Raw genomic sequence first — 21,771 nt, forward strand, 5'->3', positions numbered from 1 at the left:
CTTCCTACCTCTCCAGTTACATGAAATAAGGTAGTGGTGCCAGATGTCCAATAGTTTTTGCACTTGTATGGTCAATTCAACCCTGGTAAAGGGGGTTAAAATGTATGATGGCTCAGAAAGATCTAAGGGGGGCTTGCATGTGAGAAACATTTAGTCATTTTCCCACCATTGGACAACCTTCAGTGGTCCTTGTTGTTTCCAAGCTGGTGGATTTGCTCAGAAGCACGTTACACATGTGACTGTAGCAACAGAGGACAGTGATCCTGAAGCAAATTTTAACTGAGGCATTGGAGTGCAAGGGTGATAACAAGCGAAATAATCACATTTACTACATACCACAATACGATCCTATTTAAGGAGGAATTTAGTATTTATAGCTGCATATTTCTAAATGATGTGATGTACAATATTTTTGTTAGGTACAGTTATTTTGAGGTTCTAATGTGTTATTTCCATTTTTCAGGTATGGTGATGTGAAAGCCAGATAAGTGCCTGTTTTTTTGTTTTTGTTTTTTTTTCTTTTATGGTTCTGCTCTGGTGAGAACAACAGAGCCTCCAGAGAACAATGGGCCATTTGAAAGCAGTCCCTTATCCAATGAAGATCACAAGGACATTTTTTTTTTAACCCGGTTTTGTCAGAGCTCTAGTTGTTGAACTGTTTTCATAAGCAGTGCCCTAATGACCCCTTGCATTGAAAAAGGCCATTGTCTAGGGCAGGGGTTTTCAACCTTTTAAAAAAAGTGTACCCTTTCTGTCTCAAAGCTTCAGCTCATGTATCCCTTTATATTTTTTCTTGTTTTTAAGGGGCAAAGGGTGGGGCACAGATTGAGGCCCCCACAGTGAGGGAGAGAGCAGAGCTGGGGCTGGGGCAGGGCAGGTGCTGTACAGCCAGGGTGAAGCATGGGACAGAGCTGTAAGTGGCTCATCCAGGGGGCACGAGGAGGGGAGAGCGGCTCCTGCTGCTTCATGCACCCCAGGAGGGCATGCCCTCAGATCTGTATGTGGGGCAGGGCGGGCTGCCAGTGGGGACTGGGGCTGTGTGGGGCTCTTCTTGGCTGGGGCTGGGCCAGGCTGAGCTCGGGGCAGGCAGTGCTGGGAGGGGGGCTACAGGAGGGGCTGCAGCCACTCTAGAATTTGCTGTAGTCCCCCCAACACTCCTCTGTCGCTGCCGCCCACCCTGAGATCAGTCTGGTCCAACATCTCTGCCAGAACAGCCTGGTGCTGCCCCAGCCCACAGCAGCAGCCCATCCTTGCCCCATGAGCAGATCTGGGGGTATGTTCCTCCATGCCCTCTCAGGGGTGCAGGCAGTGGTGGGAGCCCCCACCCCAACAGCTGTCCCATGCTTTGCCTCAGCTGAGCTGCCCCTGTCTCAGCCCCACTCCCTCCCCCACTGGTCAGCTTCAATCTGTACTGCCTCCCCACCCCCCAAACAGACTTGAGCAGCCAGACCCAGCTGCTCTCCATGCTGCCAGGCTGTGCTCCTGCTTGACTGCATGCTGTGTTGCGGCCACGCGCCTGCACGTGGTATTTTTCAGCCACATCAGTTCTGCATACCCCCTACAACCTTTTTAAGTACTCCTAGGGATATTTATACCCCCAGCTGACAACCAGTGTAGGGCAGTGTTCAGTGATGTTTTCAAGCAATGGGCTGGAATGACCTAGCTTGGGCTGCAGACTGATGAGTAGGTGCTGAACACTACCGGAGCCCCAAATCTGGGCTGGATCCAATGGTTCTAAGAGCTGGTTTTGGCCCATGGGCCAAAGATTGCCAGCCTCTAGGTGTTTTGGCCCATAGCAGACCACAATGTTAAGGGGTGAAAACTGGTAGAGAGGCAGAGCACTCTCCTGCTTCTCAAAGGTGCTGCCATACATGGGCACACAAGCATACATGACCCTCTAGCTGCTTGGATCCAAGTGCTCTAGCTGCTTGGATCCAAGTGCTCTAGCTGCTTGGATCCAAGTGCTCTAGCTGCTTGGATCCAAGTGCTCTAGCTGCTTGGATCCAAGTGCTCTAGCTGCTTGGATCCAAGTGCTCTAGCTGCTTGGATTCTTTCAGCTTGGGCCAAAAAAGTTCTAAGAAATGTAACAAACAGTTCATGTCATCTTGATATGTATGTGAATATGTATATGCTTTCCTCTGAGAGAATCAGAATTGTAGGGCTGGAGGAGACCTCTAGGGACATCTCATCCAAGCCGTTGCACAGATGCAAGATGCGCTGTTCCTGAATCATCCCAAGGAAGTGCCTCCCCACCCTTTTCTTGAAAACCTCCAATTAACCGCTACTTCCTTAAGCAGCTTGTTCCATCATCCTGGTGCTTTAAATCTGCTTTGCGGCAGTTAAAACCCACTGGCTTGTGTCTTACTTTCTGTGACAAGGGAGAATGGTTGTTCTGTCTCTCTTCTGGCAGACTTTCATAGGTTTGAAAACTGCTACCATGTGTCTCCTTAATCTCCTTTTCTCCAGACTAAATAGACTTGTTCTCTCAGCTTTTCCTCATAAGTCTTGCTTTCCAATCCCTTTATCATCATTGTTTCTCATCTCTCTGGATCCCTCCAGTTTCTTTATATCCTTGTTCTTTTTTTATATATATATCAGACCTGTATGCAGTACTGTACCTGACCTCTAACTGGCAGCAAGTAGAGTGGTATTATCACTATCCACATCTTGCATATAATACTTCTGTTAATACAGCCCCAAACTGCATTTGTTGTGGGGAGGGGAAGAAGGGTGGCAACTGATGATCTTTTTTCTGCCCTTCTCCCCCACCTCCCAGCAGGATCACATTCCTGATTCATGTTGAGTTTGTGGTCTCCCATAACGCCTATATCTTTCTCAGCTGTGCTATTACCACCCTAGTTACCTCCTATTCTGTATGTGTTTACAATTACAGGTAAAGAGACTAGTGATAAAAATGGCAAGAGGCAGGCCTATAGCCTGCTTGCACTCCAAAAAATAAAATAAACATGTATTCCAAAGTCTATCCTAAAGTGCTGAAAATCTGTACCAGCACAATATAGCTTCTTACATGTAGAGACTGGGAAGAGTGAAGGTTGGTGGGGACTGGCAGTAGGTCTTGAATTCAGAATTCTTTAGATTTCCCACTAGTCTATCCCCTATATTTTATAGATGGCTTATTCTAATAAACATTCTTGGATTGATTTTATTCAGATTTATTTTACTGAAACTTTTGGAACTGGACCGAGCCAGTTCTCTTTTGGACTCAGAAGGTGTCAATCATGGATTGCTGCTTCTTACCTCCTGTTTTCTTTTCCCCTTAGTTATGGTCTTCACTGACAAGGCTGCTTTGCCTTCTATAACTTACCTAAGAAACTGAATACAAATATGTGTTAGAATAAAACTGATGTATTTGGTTACATTAATCACTACTATGATTTTTAAAGTGAAAGTGATGATATGTGGATGATCTATTTTAAGACCTTCTTTTATCAAGTTTCCATTTAGGCCCAGCTCTCTGCTCAGCTCAGTTTGATTTCATTCCTGGTTTAGCTGGACATGTTGATTGCTGCCCTTTACTTTGCTGACCAAGGTGGCTGTCACAACTACAAAGGTTCATTCTTTGGTCACTCAGAAACGGGTTTTGTGCTTTAGCCAGACTTCTGCAGCTTGGCCTTGGCTGCTTACAGTATTGCCAGCTTGGCCATTTTTATAATTGTTTCTTCTTAACTGGATGTAGCAGCTTCTGTGTGTCTGTATTGAATTTAATTGTGATGGTGTATTTTTCTAGTATTTCAAAATCCTTTTGTGTTTTGAGACAATGCGTTTGCAAGTGTTTTGTCATCTTCATCCTTGATCAATAAGATCTTCACTCCAGCATCCACGTTATTCCTAAAAATGTTAAACAACGCCAGACAGAGAGACTTCCGGGAAACCTGACTCAAAACCTAATGCCTTTCTGGCCTTGATTCCTTGTTACTCCTTGTTTGCCCCTTGCCCCGTCTAACATGAAACGCTGATTGTGCAGTAACTCATTACTACTGTGCAGTAGTGTCACTTGGCACAAAGTGTGATGCAACGCTATTGCACAGTGTCACCCAGAAGCCATTCGGCAATGCTACTGTGCATAGCCCTGGCTATTGCAGGGTCGCTTAGTACTTGTTTATGCAAGTACTAAATGACTGCGTAGACTGTGTAGATGCAGCCCTTCCGTATTCACCTGACGGTCTAGTCAGCTCAGATTTGAGTAGTTTGCTTATGAGTGTCGTGGGATTGTGCCAAAAGCTTTACTACAGTCCAGGTATGGTGCATCCACGCTATATCACCCCCTCTTTCATCAGCCTGATTATACTCTCAAAGGAAAAAAACAAGTTGGTTTGGTATGTTTCATTCTTTAAAAAATCCATATTGTCTACTGCTGCTGTGGATCACGGTCAGTCCCATTGTTCAGAATAATTCATTATGCTATTTGCTACCTCGAGTTTAATTTACCCGTATTTAATGTGGATGCCTTCAACCCTGTTCAAAAAATCTGCACGTGGGTTTTAAACTTGAATAAGACTGTTAAAAGTAAGAAAGCCAGAAAAGCAACCCGGACTGTAGAGTACCACGGGGTGCAAGGAGGATGTGTGACCCTGCGGCCTGCAACTGATGTGGGCTGCACGCGGGGTCATTCAACTCACGGGGCTGAAGATTTGGCATCAGGGGAGTGGTGGTACTGATGCCCTACTGTCAAATGGGAAACCTGGGGGCAGCCCCGTGCACCAGTACCCCTGCAGGAACCCACAGCGCGGTATGGGGGGGGCCTGATCCTGGCCTGTGGGGCCAAACATCAGACCCCCCCTGGCTGAAAACGTCTGCCTGCTGCTGCGGGTGCTGGCCGCGGGCCCTGCCCTGTGGAGGGCACTAGGCCGAGCCCAGAGCCCCAGGGCCCTGCTCCCCCCTCCCTTGGGACTAGGCTGGGGCAGGACGAGTGCTTCCCTCCCTGCCCCGCCCCCTTTTGCCCTGCTCTGCCACTGACGTCACGCGAGGGCGGTGGCTTCGGCTCCCGGCGCTGCGCATGCACGGCAGGGACGGGACGCGCAGCTCTCGCGTTAGTTGGCGGCTACGGGCGGGAGGTTCGAATCGGCGGTGCGCGGTGAGTGGCGGCGCGGGGCGGGGGCTCTGGGGCCGCGTCCTACCGTGGTGTCCGCCTGCCGCGGGGTGTGCAGTGGTGGGGGGCGTGTTTGGGGGGGCTTCCCACATCCTCCCCCTACAGCCCCCCACGGGCTGGGGGGTGGGATTTCTGGTCCCAAGATAGCGACCAGGGGGCGGGGCACTTGTCAAGGGGCGGGGCTACCCAAGCATTGCTGCACAGCACCCCTGTGCAAAAGCAAAGCAGTCCCCCTCTCGAAGGGGGCTTTCACCCCAATATTCAGGCTGCTCATTTCTGCTGTAGCCCACTGGGCTGCTCTGCGTTGTTAGGGGTTTTGGTTTTGTGCCTGATCTAAAGACTGGTCCCTTGGGCCGTGGATGTCCGATTCCTGCGGGGATGCCACTCTGCTTCTCCCGCTGGTGGGAACAGGGTTAGGGCTCCCTGTTACAAGGCCCTGATCAGACCCCACGTGGGTACAGCATATATTTCTGGTTACCAGTGTTCAAGAAAGATTAACTTAAACTGGAACAGGTACAAAGAAGGGCTGCTAAGTTGGTTAAGAGGGTGGAGACCTTTTTATAAATAAGAAAATTGAATGGGCTTGGCTTCTTCAGCTCAGCAAAATGGAAACTGGGGAGGATATGATTATTTTTTATAAGTTTGGTTGCAACGTGAATATTAGGGAGGAAGAAAGGGTAGAGAGATACTTTGGACTAGCTAAATCAGATGCATAAGTTTTTACAGTCTGATCTCGCTTCATTAAATGCTGTGAAAGGACATGTCTGGAAAGTCTATCGGAGAGTGATTTGAATATAAAACATGGGGAGGAGGGGATGTATTGAGAGAGGCAAACATGCAACAGTGCCATAGAGACAAAAGGGCCACAAAAGCTAATGCAGGTAATGGAATAAGAGTCTGTAAGTCCTGTTTAGACCATGCTTAACAATCCAGTCTGTGAATCGTTTCTTGCTCCACAATTTTATATTTAATTTTTGTTTGTTTTTTTAATGTTTTGTTGTCTACGAACAGCTACTCTGAGGTCATGGAGGGAGCTTAATGTGTTCTGCCACTGGCTTGTGTCTCTCTGGAACAGCTGTCACATTTATTCTTACACACAGGGATCGCCCCATCTGTTCAACGTAGACAACAGAGGGGCACTGTAAGCAGATGGTGGCATATGTGATGTTGGTAGAGGTGCAGGTGAATTCATCTCTGATGTTGTTGTTATCCATGTTATTGAGTCCGGTGACAATGTGGTTTGTATTGATGAGGGGACACGCAGCCCGTGTTGCTTTTTAGGTTAAAAACTCCTAATGCTAGATATAAGATTGACTTCTATTAGTAAAAGTTTAGGATTGGGAATCCAGAAAAAGGATGACAAAGCTGGGCACCACACTTCAAGAGGGATGTCGACAGCATGGAGAGGGTCCGGAGGAGGGCCACTCATATGATCAGGGGACAACAGGGCAGGCCCTATGAGGACAGGCTGCGGGACCTGAACCTGTTCAGCCTCCAAAAGAGAAGGCTGAGGGGGGATCTTGTGGCCTGTTATAAACTAATCAGGGGGGATCAGCAGGCATTGGGGAAGTCACTGTTTCCGCTGAGCACCGCCAGGAGTGACCTGGAATACCGGTCACAAGCTGGTAGAGGGTAGGTTTAGGTTAGATATCAGGAGGCGCTACTTCACAGTCAGGGCGGCTAGGGTCTGGAACCAGCTTCCAAGAGAAGTGGGGGTCTTTAAGAGGAGGTTAGATGAACATCTTGCTGGGGTCATTTGACCCCAGTACTCTTTCCTGCCATGGCGGGGGGTCGGACTAGATGATCTGCTCAGGTCCCTTCCGACCCTAGAAACTATGAAACTATGAAACTATAACTATATGGAAATACAGAGTGCCCGAGTGAGGGACTAACAATAGAGGGATGGGGGTGAGGAGAGGAGCGCAACTAGGTTACAGGAGATACAATGTTAGCCAACTAACCCTGGGGGTGGGGGAAGGGGAGGGAGGGGGTTCATGATGCTGAGAGAGAAAGGAGATAGATGCACACAAACCCGTTACAATGGTCCGCAATGGTGGAGGAAGTGGTTCGGAGGAAGTGTCTCAGTCCATATAGTTTCATCGTGGGGGTCCTCTTCGGGTGAAGCAGGGTCAGCATCAGTGGTCGAAGAATCCTCTCGGAGTGAAGTGAAGGGGGGCGCGGTTCAGACAGTCCCCTCCGCGTCCAGTCTGGCGGCAGCTCGTCTGGTGAGGTCGGAGTACTGGCGGTGGCCCGTGATGTGTTCCACGTAGATGTTGGGGGACCAACGGTTGGTGCTGGACACCATGAGGCAGCACATCAGCTTCGTGTAGTGGTGGGAGACGCGGCAGGCACGCAGGACGCTCTTGTTGCTGGGGTCCCAGGCTCCGAGCGTTCCTATGGTGAGCGCATCGACCATCGTGTCGTAGCCTCAGCCCCTCAGGGTGTCGGCCAGCGGGGCGTACTTCTCCTGCTTGTGAGCCTGGGCATCAGTGAAGGCTTGGTGCCGGTTCTCGAAGGGGATGGTGACATCCACGATCACAACCTTCTTGGCTTCTTCGTCGGTGATGATGATGCAGGGACCGCATCCAGGCAGACCTGGATAGGTTAGAGAAGCGGGCGGATCTGAACAGGATGCAGTTCAACAAGGACAAGTGCAGGGTGCTGCATCTGGGGAGAGGGAACCAGCATTATGGTTATAGGTTAGGGGCTGCCCCTCTCGGCAGCGCAGAGGCAGCGAGGGATCTTGGAGTCATGACTGATTCCAGGATGAATATGAGTCGCCAACGCGACGAAGCAATAGGCAGAGCCAACCGCACCCTGTCCTGCATCACCAGGGGCATCACTAACAGGTCCAGAGAGGTCTTGCTCCCCCTCTGTATGGCGTTGGTCAGGCCGCAGCTGGAGTCCTGTGTCCAGGTCTGGGCGCCGCACTTCAAGAGGGGCGTGGAGAACCTGGAGAGGGTCCAGAGGAGGCCACTCGTATGGCTGGGGGCCTCCATGGCCAGCCCTATGAGGAGAGGCTGAGGGACCTGAATCTCTTCAGTCTCCGCAAGAGGAGACTGAGGGGGGATCTTGTGGCTGCCTACAACCTTATCGGGGGCCACCAGCAGGGACTCGGGGAAAGTCTGTTCACCAGGGCCCCCCTTGGAGTCACCAGGAACAATGGCCACAAGCTGAGGGAGGATAGGTTTAGGTTGGATATTAGGAAGAACTACTTCAGTGTAAGGGTGGCCAGAGCCTGGAATAGGCTTCCCAGAGAGGTGGTGCTCTCACCTTCTCTGGAAATCTTCAAGAGGAGACTGGACAGGCACCTGGCTGGGGTCTTATGACCCCTGCCACCCCCAGTGCTCCTTCCTGCCCATGGCAGGGGTCGGACTCGATGATCTGTCTAGGTCCCTTCCCACTCACGGATTTCTATGATTCTATGGGTCGCAGCTGGCTCTTGCAGCCCGGGACGGTGCGGTTCACGGAGATCTCCCTGGCCGTAGCCGGGATGGCCCTCACCAGGTGTTGGACAGCGTTGTGGCGGAGCTGCCAGGCTCTGGTGTGTGGCTTGCAGCTGCGCAGCACGTGGGGGAGGGTCTCTGCCGCAGAGCCGCACTGTCGGCACCTCTTGTCCCGGTGGCTGAAGCGCACGGCCCCGTTCGGGGGCAGGCAGTTGAGGCGGGTGTGGTGGAAGAAGCGCCAGTCCGCGAAGCTCCCGCTGGGCATGAAGTGGTTGCTAGCATCCCACTTCAAGGTGACGTCGAAGACCTTGCCCTGGTCGGGTTTGGCCTTCAGGTCGCCAGTGTATTTGTTTCAGACGGCGTCCTTCAGGAACCTCTCCAGGAAGGTCCTCATGCGGGGTGTCACGGTGATGCGGTTGGCGTGCAGGGCTGGCCGCAGGGAGACTCCCGACGCTCCTCGGTCCAGGTGCAGCCGATGCTGTTCCTGAGGCGGTGCATGGTGTTGCAGGCTCGGCTATACAGTGAGGCAAAGTCCCTGCTGTCTTGGCCGAACTCACCCTCCAGCGAGCCGCTGAGGAAGGTGGCCAAGTCTTGACCGGTTGGCTGCCTCGCAATCCTCTCGCGGGTGGTCTCCTCGAGGGCGCTGGCGGCGATGGTACTTACCGTTGTGTCTGGGCAGGTCAGGAGGCAGAAGACGTGGGTGACAACCGTGATGTCACACAGGTCTCCCGTACGGGGGACGTTGGCGCCTCCCTGCCGGTAGGGGATGTGCAGGACCTCGTTGCTGGCCCGCAGTGGAAGGTGCAGCCACTTCTTGAGCAGCCGCTGGATCTCAGTGTCCGCCTTCTTGAGCGGGGCCTCGGGGACCGCTGAGCTTCTCAGGACGAATGCGACGCGGGGGATGAGGGAGGTGATCACCGCCTCTATCTTCTGCCAGGGGGCCAGCAAGGACAAGTTCAGCTTGTGGGCGTCCTGCACGATCCCGGTGATGGTCTCCTCTGGCATCTTCCTGGCCCGGTGGCTGGTAGGCATCCCCAGGTCGCAGTAGGCCTCGCCGTTGCGCAGGTGCCTCATTGCCTGGCCCTGGATCGTGAGGGTGGAGTCCAGGACACGGCTCTTCTGCCTGCCGTCGATGTGCAGGGAGGTGCACTCGGCGACGTTGAAGCGCAGGCCCATCTACCAGGCTGCCTCAGGCGTCACGTCCAGTATCTGCTGCAGCTGGGTGGCTACTAACTGATCATGAACAAATTCAGATTGGAAGTTAGAAGAAAACTTCCAGAGTAATTTTTTTGGAATGGTCTTCTGAGCCCAAGTATTGGGGGCAAAAGACACGAATCACTTTAAGGTCAAACTCAGGAAGTTTATGGAAGGGATAACGTGAAAGGGGAAGAGGAGGTCTTGGCCCAGCTATTGGTTTGTATGATATATGGAAGCAAGTATTTGCTATCTTCTTGTTGAAGTACAGGGGTAACTTGCAGTGTGGTAGATGCCTGGCAATCCCTGGTTTAAGGGCATTTGCTGGTCAGCTGTAGGGAAGAATCCTTTGACCCTAGATGACTTCCTGCCCCTGGGGCAAGGGGCTGGAGTTGATGATCTTTGAGGTCCCTTCCAGCCCTAACATCTATGAAATCTATGAAGAAGGATTTTTTCTTCTGAATATTACTGACTTCTGGATCTTTTTCACCTTCCTCTAGAGAACTGAAGCTAAAGATGGGAGCTTTTGACATGAGGTTAGTCAAATTGGCAGGGACCGTGCAAAGTTTTTTAGTTTTCTGTAGCACAGAGACACTTTCTGAACATTTATTAACTCACTGCTTCCCTGTCATTGCAGTATGAGGGCACTGGCAATGCCCACAACTTCACTTCTTTTATCCTAGCATGTTACAGGGCGTTCCTGGCATTTCTGGTTTTCTTGCTGTGTGTGAGGGTTTTGAGGGAACAGATTTTAGGAGTCTGGGTATATGGCTGGTTCCAAGGGCAGAGGACTGCACTCCATGGTGTGGGAAGCCATAACCAGATGGGTCAATGAGTTTGGTCAAGTTCGAAGTTTTGACCTTTTCAATTCTTCTTCATTTAGTGTACTGTGGGAGTAAGACTACCTACTTGAGGAGGCTTGTGATTAGGTCATAATGTTTCTCAAGTGTTTGAGTTTGTACAGTAGAACATGGATGTGGAGTTTATATTCAGTCTTTTCCTTCACTTTTATTTTCTTTTGGCTTTCTTCTGGTGACTTTTTGAAACACGTTGGCTTTCCCATTACAGAATGATAATTGAAAAAGCAGCTGAGAACTGTCTGAATTGTTACAAGCTCTGGGGAATGGTGTTCTGGTTTTATACACATTTTGCTGCTGCAGAAGGCTGTCAGGAGAGAATACGTAATCAGATTTTCTTTGTGTAAAATTCTTCTTTATATTGATTACAAGACCCTTTGTTTTCCTTTTTTTCTGAATGATGTGATAAAATTATTTTTGTAATTGAAGTTCTTTATAACTGCACATGATGACTGATATGCCCTTGATGTTGAGAAACATTTGTACCATAACTAGAGTTTGAGACCAAAGGAGCAGATAAAATTAATAATAGTTTAGTAGATAAATTAAATGGGTCAAAATTGTTAATGCATTTGTCAGTATAGCTATATTGCCTTTCTACAGGTGGGATATCAATTGTACTCATAAGGAGACACAATAATTTAAGAAACAGCTGGCTGAAAGAGGAAGGACACCTACTTTAAAAGAGTGACTTCACTACTTTGGATCAATTTCCATAGGATTTACCTTCCTTTCTTACATACAGCATGCACCTTTTTTCCAAAAATCAGCTGCTAGAAATTGGGGTGTGCATTTTAAGTGAGGAAATATGGTAATAGCAGCTTCTGCAGCCCAGTATTCTTCTGGGGAAGAAATAACACTGCCCTGGGGGGATTCCCTAATTGCTGACATTGGGCACTTTCTCTTCTCCCCTGTCCCAGAGGCTTATGCTGTGGGAGCTGCTACTGATTCAGCAGAAGCTGAGCCAAAGCCTGGGTGGCCAGGACAGAGGCTCCTGCTGATGCCACAAGTGCTGCTGGCTAGGATCGGGCCCTCAACTGATCTGGCAAGTGCTGCTGGCAGCTTAAGAAGAGAGGTTGGGCAGTTCAATTCAACCAGCAGCAACTGTGGTGTTATGCTGTGAAGGGGTTAACATGTTATCCATGATATTTTGCACTTCCCTTCCCCTGGAGCTCCCTATGTTTTCTCTTGGAAAATACTGTTCTTCCTAGTATTTTTAAGTGAAGATCTTTCTTCATTCTGCCCTTCAAAAACAAGGTGTGTGTATTTTACTCAGGTTCATATTATATGCAAGAGAAATAAATTTCTTTTAAGGGTCCCAAGATGTCTTCAGTGTAAGCTTTGTCTGAATAAACCACTTGATTCAGTCCCAGCCTTGACTAACAAGCATCACTTGTTTTATTGTTGTGTGAGTGTGTGAAAAGTTGCCCCCATTTGACCTGTGAAATTTGAAAGGCTGATATGAGCCTATGGGACTGGGGAAAAGTTGCCCCCATTTGACCTGTGAAATTTGAAAGGCTGATATGAGCCTATGGGACTGGAGGCAGAATATATCAGCATATGTTAAGTGTCTATTCTAGGTCTGACTGCATATTCAGTGTCAGCAAGAATGAATATACAATTATGGATTTTTAATAAAATGGCAAACATCCTATAGAAATAAACACTGTAGGTGGAATTAGCAGTACTTGCTGAGAGTGATTTAGTTTCACATGGGTAATGATGTGCGACTTACATGGTTGCTTATAACAGAAGTAAAGCAGCTGCTTTATTCTATTCTCAGTGTATCTGTAGGGTTTTAATCCTCTGAGTGTTGTTTACAAGTCCCTGTAGCTTTTAAATTCTGCTGATCTACAAATAAATTGAATCCAGCATGTTCTCAAAAAACAAAACAAAGGCAGCAAAAATACATCCCAGGCACTTCAACAGGTTTCTAAGACAAATCCCAGTCCTCAACATGCCATTTTCTGCCTGAAAGCCTAGGGCAGGGGTGCTAAAAAACACCACAGTGCCTGCCTTGGAAGGCCGGAGTGCCAGCATGCCAGAAAAACAAAATGAGGGCGGGGAGTACATGGTAGGATGCCCTGCTTGTGTGCCTTGCCCCGCACCCAAAGCCCCTGCTCCCCAGCCTGGGCTCTGTGGCTGCCAGCAGCTACCCGGCTCTGGGTAGCTGCTGGAGCCTGGGCTGCTCCCAGCAGGGCTTTCAGCATCCCAGCTGCCTGCTGGGAGCAGCCCGGGCTCCCGGCTGCCAGTAGCTACCCACAGCTGGCGCCGGCTGCAGCCAGGAGGCTCCATACAGCTGTGCCGGCATCAGCTCTGTACCAGCGTGTACATGCGAGCTTTGGAGTGGGGGAGAGGCCTGAGGCAGCGCAACCCTGGTCTCTCCCCCACTGCTGGCACCGAGCTGGTGACTGGGCTCTGGAGCCTGGCACAGCTGTTTGTAGCCAGCCTGGGTTCTGGGCAGGTGCAGCAGGCAGCGGGCAGGCTGCAAACAGCTGTGCCAGGCTCCACAGCTCCCGCATCAGCTCCATGCTGGTGGCGACTGTGCGTGCACCTCGGGACAGACAGCAGGGTAGCACAGCCTGCCCGAGGTGCCCGCCCCCACTGCCTGCACAGAGGCATGTGTGCACGTGCTGGTACAGAGCTGATGCCTGGGCTCTGGACCTGGCACTGCTGTTTGGAGCCTCCCAACTGCAGCCAGCTCTGGCTCTGGGTAGCTGCTGCCAGCCAGGAGCCCAGGCTGCTCCCAGCAGGCAGGTGGAGCACTTCACGCCTTGCTGGGAGCAGCCTGGGCTCCATTGCTGGCAGCAGCTACCCAGAGCTGGGGCTGGCTGTGGTGTGCCGAGCAAAATGGCCTTGTGTGCCATACTGAGCATGTGTACTGGGGGTTGCCAACCCCTGGCCTAGGGAATAAATAATATGAGCTTTGTGTTGTGGTCTGAAGACTGACAGAATTGGGCTATCTTTGGTTTTGGGGAGATACGTTTTGCAAAGTTTCATGAGAGAGAGCCCCTGAAAATGCCTTGATAATAGCTTCTTTCCTTTTAAATCGTATATCGTCAGAATAGATCACTGTGATTGAGTGGGCTGACTACGAACCAGGACGTCCACAATGCTAATCCTGTCTCTGTCACCACTGCCATGTGTGGGTTTGGATGAAGCACAGCATTTTTATTTAATTTACCCTACTTTAGCTGACGTTTCATGTTTAATTTCATTGCATGATGCTGTTTTCTGGGGGAAAGCTTTATGCAAATGTGATAATATGTATAGTATATGTGGATTAAAAAATGTGAGCAAATTTGGAGAAAAGTTATGTGTAAAATAACTTTACCTAGAAACCCTGACCTCCAAATTTGTTTGACTTTGGTGAGGATTAGGGTGTTTGGCTAGTTGTAGGGTTACTGGGAAATAAGTTGTTAAGTCTGGTTGAATGTACCTGGAAAGAGAAGCAGAGTTTTTGCTGATTGTATTTTAAGGTCTTACATTCATAGAATCATAGAAAATGGGGGTTGGAAGGGACCTCAAGAGGTCACATATAGTCCAACCCCCTGCTCAAAGCGGAAACAGCCCCAGCTAGATCATCCCAGCCAAAGCTTTGTCTACCTGGGTCTTGAAACCCCCCAAGGATGGAGATTCTGCCATCTCTCTGCGTAACCTGTTCCAGTGTTTTTACTACCCTCCTAGCGAGTGGGCCTAGGGCCCATTAAAGGGTTAATCCAACACTGTCTGTTCCACTGCTTTACCACCCTCCTTGCAAGAGAGTTTTTCCTAATATCCAACCTAAACATCCATTGCTGCAACTAGAGCCCGTTGCTCCTTGTTCTGTCGTCTGCCACCACTGAGAACAGTCCAGCTGCATCATCTTCAGAACTCCCCTCCAGGTAGCTGAAGGCTGCTATTAAATCCCCTCTCAGTCTCCTTTCTCTAGACTAAATAAGCCAGGATCTCTCAGCCTCTCCTTGTAAGTCTCCCTCACCATTTTTGTTGTCCTTTCCCAGACTCTCTTCAATTTGTCCACGTCCTTTCTGTAGTGGGGGGCCCAGAACTGGACACAGTACTCCAGATGTGGCCTCACCAGCACTGAATAGAGTTGAATAATTACTTCCCTTGGCCTGCTGGCAACACATCTACCAATACAGCCCCGTATGCCATTAGTCCTCTTTGCAACAAGGGCACACTGCCGGCTCATGTTCAGTGCATTGGCCACTGTAACCCCCAGGTCCTTTTCTGCAGAGCTGCTGCACAGCCAGTCAGCCTGTGCTGGTGCATGGGACTGCTCCATCCTCAGTGCAGGGCTTTGCACTTGTCCTTGTTGAACCCCATGAGATTTCTTTTGGTCCAGTTTGTCTAGATCACACTGAATCCTAGCCCTACTCTCCAGTATAGCTACTACTCCCCACAGCTTGGTTTCATCTGCAAACTTGCTGAGGGTGCACTCTGCCATCTTCCAGGTCATTGATGAAGACATTGAGCAAAACCAGCTGCAGGACTTGCCCCTGGAGTACTCTACTTGATCCTGGCTTCCAATTAGACATTGAGCCATTGACTGGTACCCTCTCAGCTTGATGCTCCAGCCAGTTTTCTGTTCACCTCACAGTCCATTCATCCAGCCTGTACTTCCTTAGCTTGCCTGTGAGAGTGTGGATGCAGGGAGACCGGTGGATGTCGGGTACCTTGATGTTAGCAAAGCTTTTATTATGGTCTCCAACAACAAAGCCAGTCACCTTGTCATAAAAGGCAATTAGGTTGGTCAGGCATTTCTTATCCTGGTGAATCCATGCTGACTGTTCCTAATCACCTCCTTCTCCAAGTGCTTAGAAATGGATTCCTTGAGGATCTGCTCCATGATTTTCCAGGGACTGAGGTGAGGCTGACTGCTCTGTAGTTCCTTGGATCCTCCCTTTTTCCTTTCTTAAATATGGGCACTATGTTTGCCCTTTTCCAATCATCTGGGACCTCTCCTGATCACCATGAGTTTTCAAGGACGATGGCCAATGGCTCTGCAATCTCATCCGTTGCCTCCCTCAGCACCCTCGGGTGCATCCCATCTGGCCCTACAGACTTGTACGTGTCCAGCTTTACTAGGTAGTCCCTAACCTGTTCTTTCACCACTGTTGGCTGCTCCTCTCCTCCCCAAACTGTGCTGCCTGGTGCAGTAGTTTGGGAGCTGACCTTGCCTGTGAAGACTGAGGAGAAGGCGGCATTGAGCACGTCAGCCTTTTCTGCATCCTTTGTCACAAGGCTGCCTCCCCCATTCATTAAGGGACCTGCACTTTCCCTGATCTGCCTCTTGCTACCAACATACTTGTAGAAACCCTTCTTGTTACCCTTCACATCCCTTGCTAGCTGCAACTCCAGTTACGCTTTGGCCTTCCTGACTTCATCCCTGCATGCCTGAGCAATGCTTTTATACTCCTCCCTAGTTGTTTGTCCAAGTTTCCACTTCTTATAAGCTTCTTTCTTGTGACTTTGTTTACTGAAGAGTTCCCTGCTAAGCCAAGCTGGTCATCCGCCATACTTGCTAGTCTCCCTGCACATCGGGATGGTTTGTTCCTGCACTCTCAGTAAGACTTCTTGAAAGTACAGCCAGCTCTCCTGGACTCCTCTCCCCTTCAGACTGGCTTCCCAGGGGACCCTGCCCATGAGTTCCCTGAGCAAGTCTTAGTCTGCTTTTCTGAAGTCCAGAGTCCGTACTCTGCTTGTTTCCATCCTTCCTTTCCTCAGGATCCTGAACTCAATATTGACCAATGAGTCCTGACTTTCACTTGTTCATTTCTGAAACTCTGAACACATTATTAAAGGTTGTTCCCATCAGCATGTTCACAATTTTAATTCCTACTTTTTTTGACTGGGAATGTAGAATTGGAGTCTAGATTTTTATCTGATTTTCCCCTAAGTAACTTGTTTTGTGGGAATGTAAGATAAACTTCCCAAATGTGCAGCTCTGAAGTTCATGACATTTGGCAGATCTGTGTATTTTATTTAACCAACCACAGTAATAGTATATGAGTTTAAAAATAAAAACAAAACAAGCTTAAAGTTCATATTTCAGTTAACCGCCAGAGGGAGCCAGTGCAGCTGTATAAATCTGAGGGCTAACAAAGAAACAAATGCTCCTTGCTGAATTCCCGCAGGTTGTTTTTCCTAAATTAGCCCTTACCTCTGTGTGCTCCCTGCTCTGTTTTCAGTTTGCTAAACTAAATAGTAAATACTTTTTTTTCTAATTGCTTCAAGTAAAGCTAGGTGAAGTTTCTCTTTGCTTTTGGCCTGAATAATTTTCATTTTGGCAAAAACAAATTAAAAAATGGACAACTTGTGTTTATAATACGACTTTCTTAAATATGCCAAATGGGTTTTTCCCCCCCACATAGGTTTTCTAGAGAGAAGAAGAAATATGGCTTCTTTAAATATGGAAGACTTATGCTCTTACATCAATACAAGGATTTCAACGATCAAGAAGACTCTTCAGTTAAGAAACATAGGTAAGAGATATTAGCGGTGCATAAAGGTAGATGGATTTTTTTTGGTAAAGGATTTTTTGAACCACAATTGGATAGTTTAAAGCCCATCTCATAATGATATTTTATAGCTGTGGAAAACTGAGTTAAGTATGGTTGGTGCTGGGTTTTTTGTTGTTGTTGTTGCATCTGTTTCCTTTTTTGGGTATCTGTTATCTAATGCTTGTTGAGCAAGGGGCAAAATGCCCCATAATTTGGAGCATTTAAAAGGTGCCTGTCTGTTTTACTTCCCTGAAGTGAGGAGGGCTACAAAGACATGGAAGCCAACCAAGTATGGAGAATGACCTGAAAGGGTGCAGGGAAGACTATGGGGTCAAAGGAACAACAAGCAGGAATGAAAGAGGGGCATCAAACAGAACCTGAACACATGAATTCAAGGCAGGAGTTGTGGGCTGCAGATTCAGTAAATTCAGATGTGACAAGGAGAAAAATGCATGGGGGACACCTGGAGAAGCGGTGGTCCACTGTGTCTTCCTTTTTAGAAAGAGAGAACCAAAATTTACTTGTATTGTAAGGGGAGATAACATGCAAAGTATTAGAGGCCAAAGAGAAAGGTGAGGAGGAACAAGAGAAGTCTCGCATACACTGTTATCACCCCTTCTCATTCTAAAGAAAATACTTATGATTCTGCTGTGGCAGAACGGGAAAACAGCTGAAATTCTGCAGAATTTTCTTTTCTTTCTAAACTGATGCAGGAATCTACTGTGTATGATTATGCTCTTTCATAGGAAAGGACAATTCTTCTAGACTTAAATGGAGAAAAATCTACTAATACATGTAGCTATATTTAACAGTATCAGCTATGTGTAATAGATTTGTAAATGTAAATGGTGCTCTTATGCATAGGACTGATGATGTCAGTGCTATCTACTATTCAGATCATCTTTCTATTATAAGACAGATAGGGCAATTGCTTATAATTCTGCAAATCTCTAATCACTGGGGCTGAAACTTTGCCCTGGGTCTCTGACCCAGGTTGACTTTTTTTTTTTTTTTGGTTAAGTTAATCAAGCCATTTCTAATAATAACTTTACATTGTTTGAACCTGGATACACGCGCACGCACACACTTTTGAGGCTCTTCTTTATATAGCCTTAGAGTTAGACTTCACTGTTGAACAGGGACTTGAAATTTTGTAGTGTGGTTCCCTTTGTGTCAGGGATACACTTTTTGACATCCCAGTGAAATCTGCCGTACTTTGGCCAATTTAAAAGCATAGTTTGCTCAGGCCTGGGGTAGACTGTTTTGGTTTTGGGAGGTAAGACTTGGACTTCACTGAGTGTCTCATGATTCTCATATTGACCAAAGCAGGTATCCACTATTGGCATAGTACCCACTTATAGTTCAGGGCAACAGCGAAGCCAGGTTTTCGTTCTAGTGGCTGCTCCATGCAGACAGAAGGGAAACATGTTGATTGGAACAAGGGATGTGGTGAGACTGGGTCTGGAGTAGGTACAGACTAACTGGGATATCATGGTATTGGGGACACTGGGGATGTTTGGGCAAAGATATGGCAGCTGAAGTAGAAAAGGGAAACTGGAACTTGGGAAAGTCTAAGGCTGAGAGTTAAAGGAAAGGCAGCTGGCGCTGGTTGGGCAAGGAGACTACAGGAATGGAAAAGGGGTAATGGAGATGGGGAGTTCATTGTTTGGGAGAGAGGGTTTTGGATGAAGAGCTGAGGAGGGAGGGGAAGGGGGAGATTGGGACTAGTGGGGGGGGAAGGAGACTCCAACTAGAGCTGACACAAATCATTTTTTTATGTTGCAAATTTGTATCGCTCCTAAGAGTTGAAACCAGGGGGAGGAATATTCAAATTGGGTAAACTAAAGTTTATTTCAATTGCTTCATTTAGATTTTGAATTTTTAAACCAGTGGTCCTCAAGGGTGCCACGCTATCCCTTTGGGGCGCTGTGACACAGGTAGTGCTGCCACTGGCACCCAGGTAAAACTACCTTGTTTTCAGGTGCATGGCATGTGCACAAGCTCCTTCTCTATTAAAACTCTCTGATAACCCTAGAGCAGGCAGGAGAACTAGTTTTGGCTATAGCCCTTCCTTGTCCAGCCCCCATGATACTCCTCCTGACAACAGGTGCATAGGGCAGTTCCACCTATGGGTGTTTCTGTTGTTGGGAAAAGCACGGGTGGGGTGGCCAGACCAGGAAGGACTACAGTTTGAGCCAGATGGTCCTGTCTGTATTAGGGTTAGTAGAGAAGCCTAATGCAGGAGAAGTGTTTGCCCATGCCACAGCTTTTCCTGAGCTGACTGTGCAGCAGGTATGTGGAACAGTTTTACGTGGAGGCAGCAGCACCTGGTTGAGAAGCACTGAGGTAAGCAGAGGCAGCACCCACAGTGATTCTCACCTGGGGGTGCTGCCACGTTCCAAAGGTGCTGGAAGGGTGCTCTGATTTTGAGCACTGAGAAGCACTGATTTAAACATTTGCTTTTTTCATATGAAGTTCAAAATAAATGTTGCTTTAGTTTGGAACATAGAATTTTGTCTTTTGAAAATGTCAGAGGGTTTAAAATCAAGGATTTTTATGGGTAATATCGTAATTGGACTGGCTTCATGGTTGGGGTAAAATTGGACAGCTTTCAAATGCAAGAATGCCTTGCATTCACAAGCTTGTCTAACTTTATCCCAACCAAGGAGTTGGTCAGTAAAAGATATTATCCACAAAAATCTTTGTCTGTTGCATAATTCCTAGACCATTGTGGCTACAACATCACTCCAACACTATAAAAATGTTTAGACAATTTTCAAACTTACAGAATTTTTTAATAGGACATACATTGAAAGGGACCCCGTCACATGTCACCCCGTCACAAAGATCTTGTTTCTGATAGACTGGCATTTATGAATCTGAAAAAAAGTATTTTCCTAAATAGTTTGACCAGTTCTAAATAGGAGTATGAAGCAGTGTCTGTTAGAGAACATTGGGCAGGGCAGGAGGGGAGGTCAATTGGACAAGGAGCTTGTGCCTGGGAGGAGAGCTGGATGTGAGGCAGGTAAGAGATTGCATATCAAGGGAGCTGGGAACTTTGGTCTTGGGGGTTAGGGGAATAGGACTGGCTGGGCAAGGAGATTAGAGGGAAGACTGGGTTTTGGTAGGAAAGGAGAAAGAAACTGGGAGAAGGAGCTAGAGGTAGGGAGCAGGCAGGATTTGGGAAAAGGACCAAAAGCAGTTAAGCTTTGGAAAATGGTAGACACTTTTGACCTTACAGGGCCTACAACGGATCTCGGGCTTCCTGAGTCTACCCATTCTTTTGTGGTCCTTAAATGGCTGTGAAACCCACTAACAAAGGAGGTTTCCTCCCCTGTTAAAGAGAGTTTGGATAAGGATGAAAACCTTTTGCTGTGATCACTTACTTAAAAAGAACAAAAACCTTTTGCAGTAGATCTAAAGGCTTCAACTTTGATAAAAACTGTAGAATCAGTGTGCTGCTATACAGTGCAATTTTCGTTTTTCAGTTTTCTTTTAAAAAAAAATCTAAGTAACAGGAAAAATTATAAAAGAACAATGTTGGGCTTTCAAAGTTAAGTACTCAAGTTAATAAATCCCAGTTAAAGTTGCTGATGTAACCTTAGCCTCCTCCTTGTGCATCATGATAAAATCCTTAATTTTATGATTGCATACTTTTTTGACAGGGCTGTGCCTCATTTAAGACAGAAAAGAGCTGTTCTGGCAATGTATCTGGGTCTCCTGGCTCAGGCAGATGAATGCTGCCCTGGAGACCTGGATTCTGTCCCTTCTTCTACCACAGTGTTCCTGTGATTCTAGACATGTCACATAAATCAAGCCATTTGCTGGTGGCTGAGATCCTGTAGGCAGGCTTGCAAAAGTGCTAAGCACGGATAGCTGCAGCAAAGTAGGGGAGAGCTGTGATGGAATATGCAGAGTCCCATATCATGCAAAGTACTCTGAGAAGTCAGGGCCAAGATGTCTCAAATGAGCACCTAAAATTAATGGATACTCCCGACTGTCATTTTTGTATTACCTACAATTTTCCTTCACAGGGGTGTTGTGAAAATAAATTCACCAGTGTTTGAGCCCTAGAGATGGCATAGTGAGGAGTGCCACAGAAAAAAACCTGTGAGGAAATGTAATTGTATTCAGAGGAGGGTTTCAGTAGTATTCAGTAAAATGAGTCTTGGTGCCAGTCGTGCTCCCCATACCTCAAAAGGGTTATAGAAGAACTAGAGAAGGTACAGAGAAGGGCAGCAAGAATGATTAATGGCATGGATAGACTTCCATGTGAGGAAAGACTAAAGAGGCTAGCCCTATTCAGTTTGGCAAAGAGATGCTCGAGGGGGGAACAAGATAAGGGTTTACAAAATACTAAATGGTGAAGACAAAGGAAATAGGGATTGATTTACTCTCTCTCACAATAGAAGAACCCGGGATTGCAAAAGAAACTAGCGGGTAGTAAGTTTAAAACTAACCAAAGGAAGCTCTTTTTCATACAGCGTGTAATGGAAGTGTGGAACTTACTGCGATCAGATCTTGCGGAAACTGACCGTTTAGCCAGATTCAAAAAGGGATTGGACAAGTCCCTGGAGGAAAGGGGAATCAGTAGCTATTGCAAATGAAAGTTAGGGATACAGCTATGGAAAAATAGTATGTGATCATGTAATTAAAGACTC

At 47.7% G+C, this 21,771-nt stretch overlaps 1 protein-coding gene across 2 annotated transcripts in view; it reads left to right on the top strand.

The window, feature by feature from the left end:
• Nucleotides 1–5,014: 5,014 nt before the first annotated feature.
• The window catches only part of SKA1 (spindle and kinetochore associated complex subunit 1), a 48,346-nt gene continuing 31,589 nt past the window's right edge, over nucleotides 5,015–21,771 (top strand). Inside the window, exons 1-2 of one of the 2 annotated variants that reach the window (XM_090037786.1) lie at nucleotides 5,015–5,095; nucleotides 16,982–17,092. In XM_090037786.1, coding sequence (XP_089893912.1) covers nucleotides 17,005–17,092 — 88 coding nt within the window. In that variant the 5' untranslated portion in view covers nucleotides 5,015–5,095; nucleotides 16,982–17,004. The remainder of the gene's footprint in view (nucleotides 5,096–16,981; nucleotides 17,093–21,771) is intronic. The other variant, XM_090037785.1, reaches the window with a different exon arrangement.

Source organism: Crocodylus siamensis, chromosome 3, assembly GCF_052110815.1.
Source record: "Crocodylus siamensis isolate JL-2025a chromosome 3, ASM5211081v1, whole genome shotgun sequence".
Taxonomy (NCBI): Eukaryota; Metazoa; Chordata; order Crocodylia; family Crocodylidae; genus Crocodylus; species Crocodylus siamensis.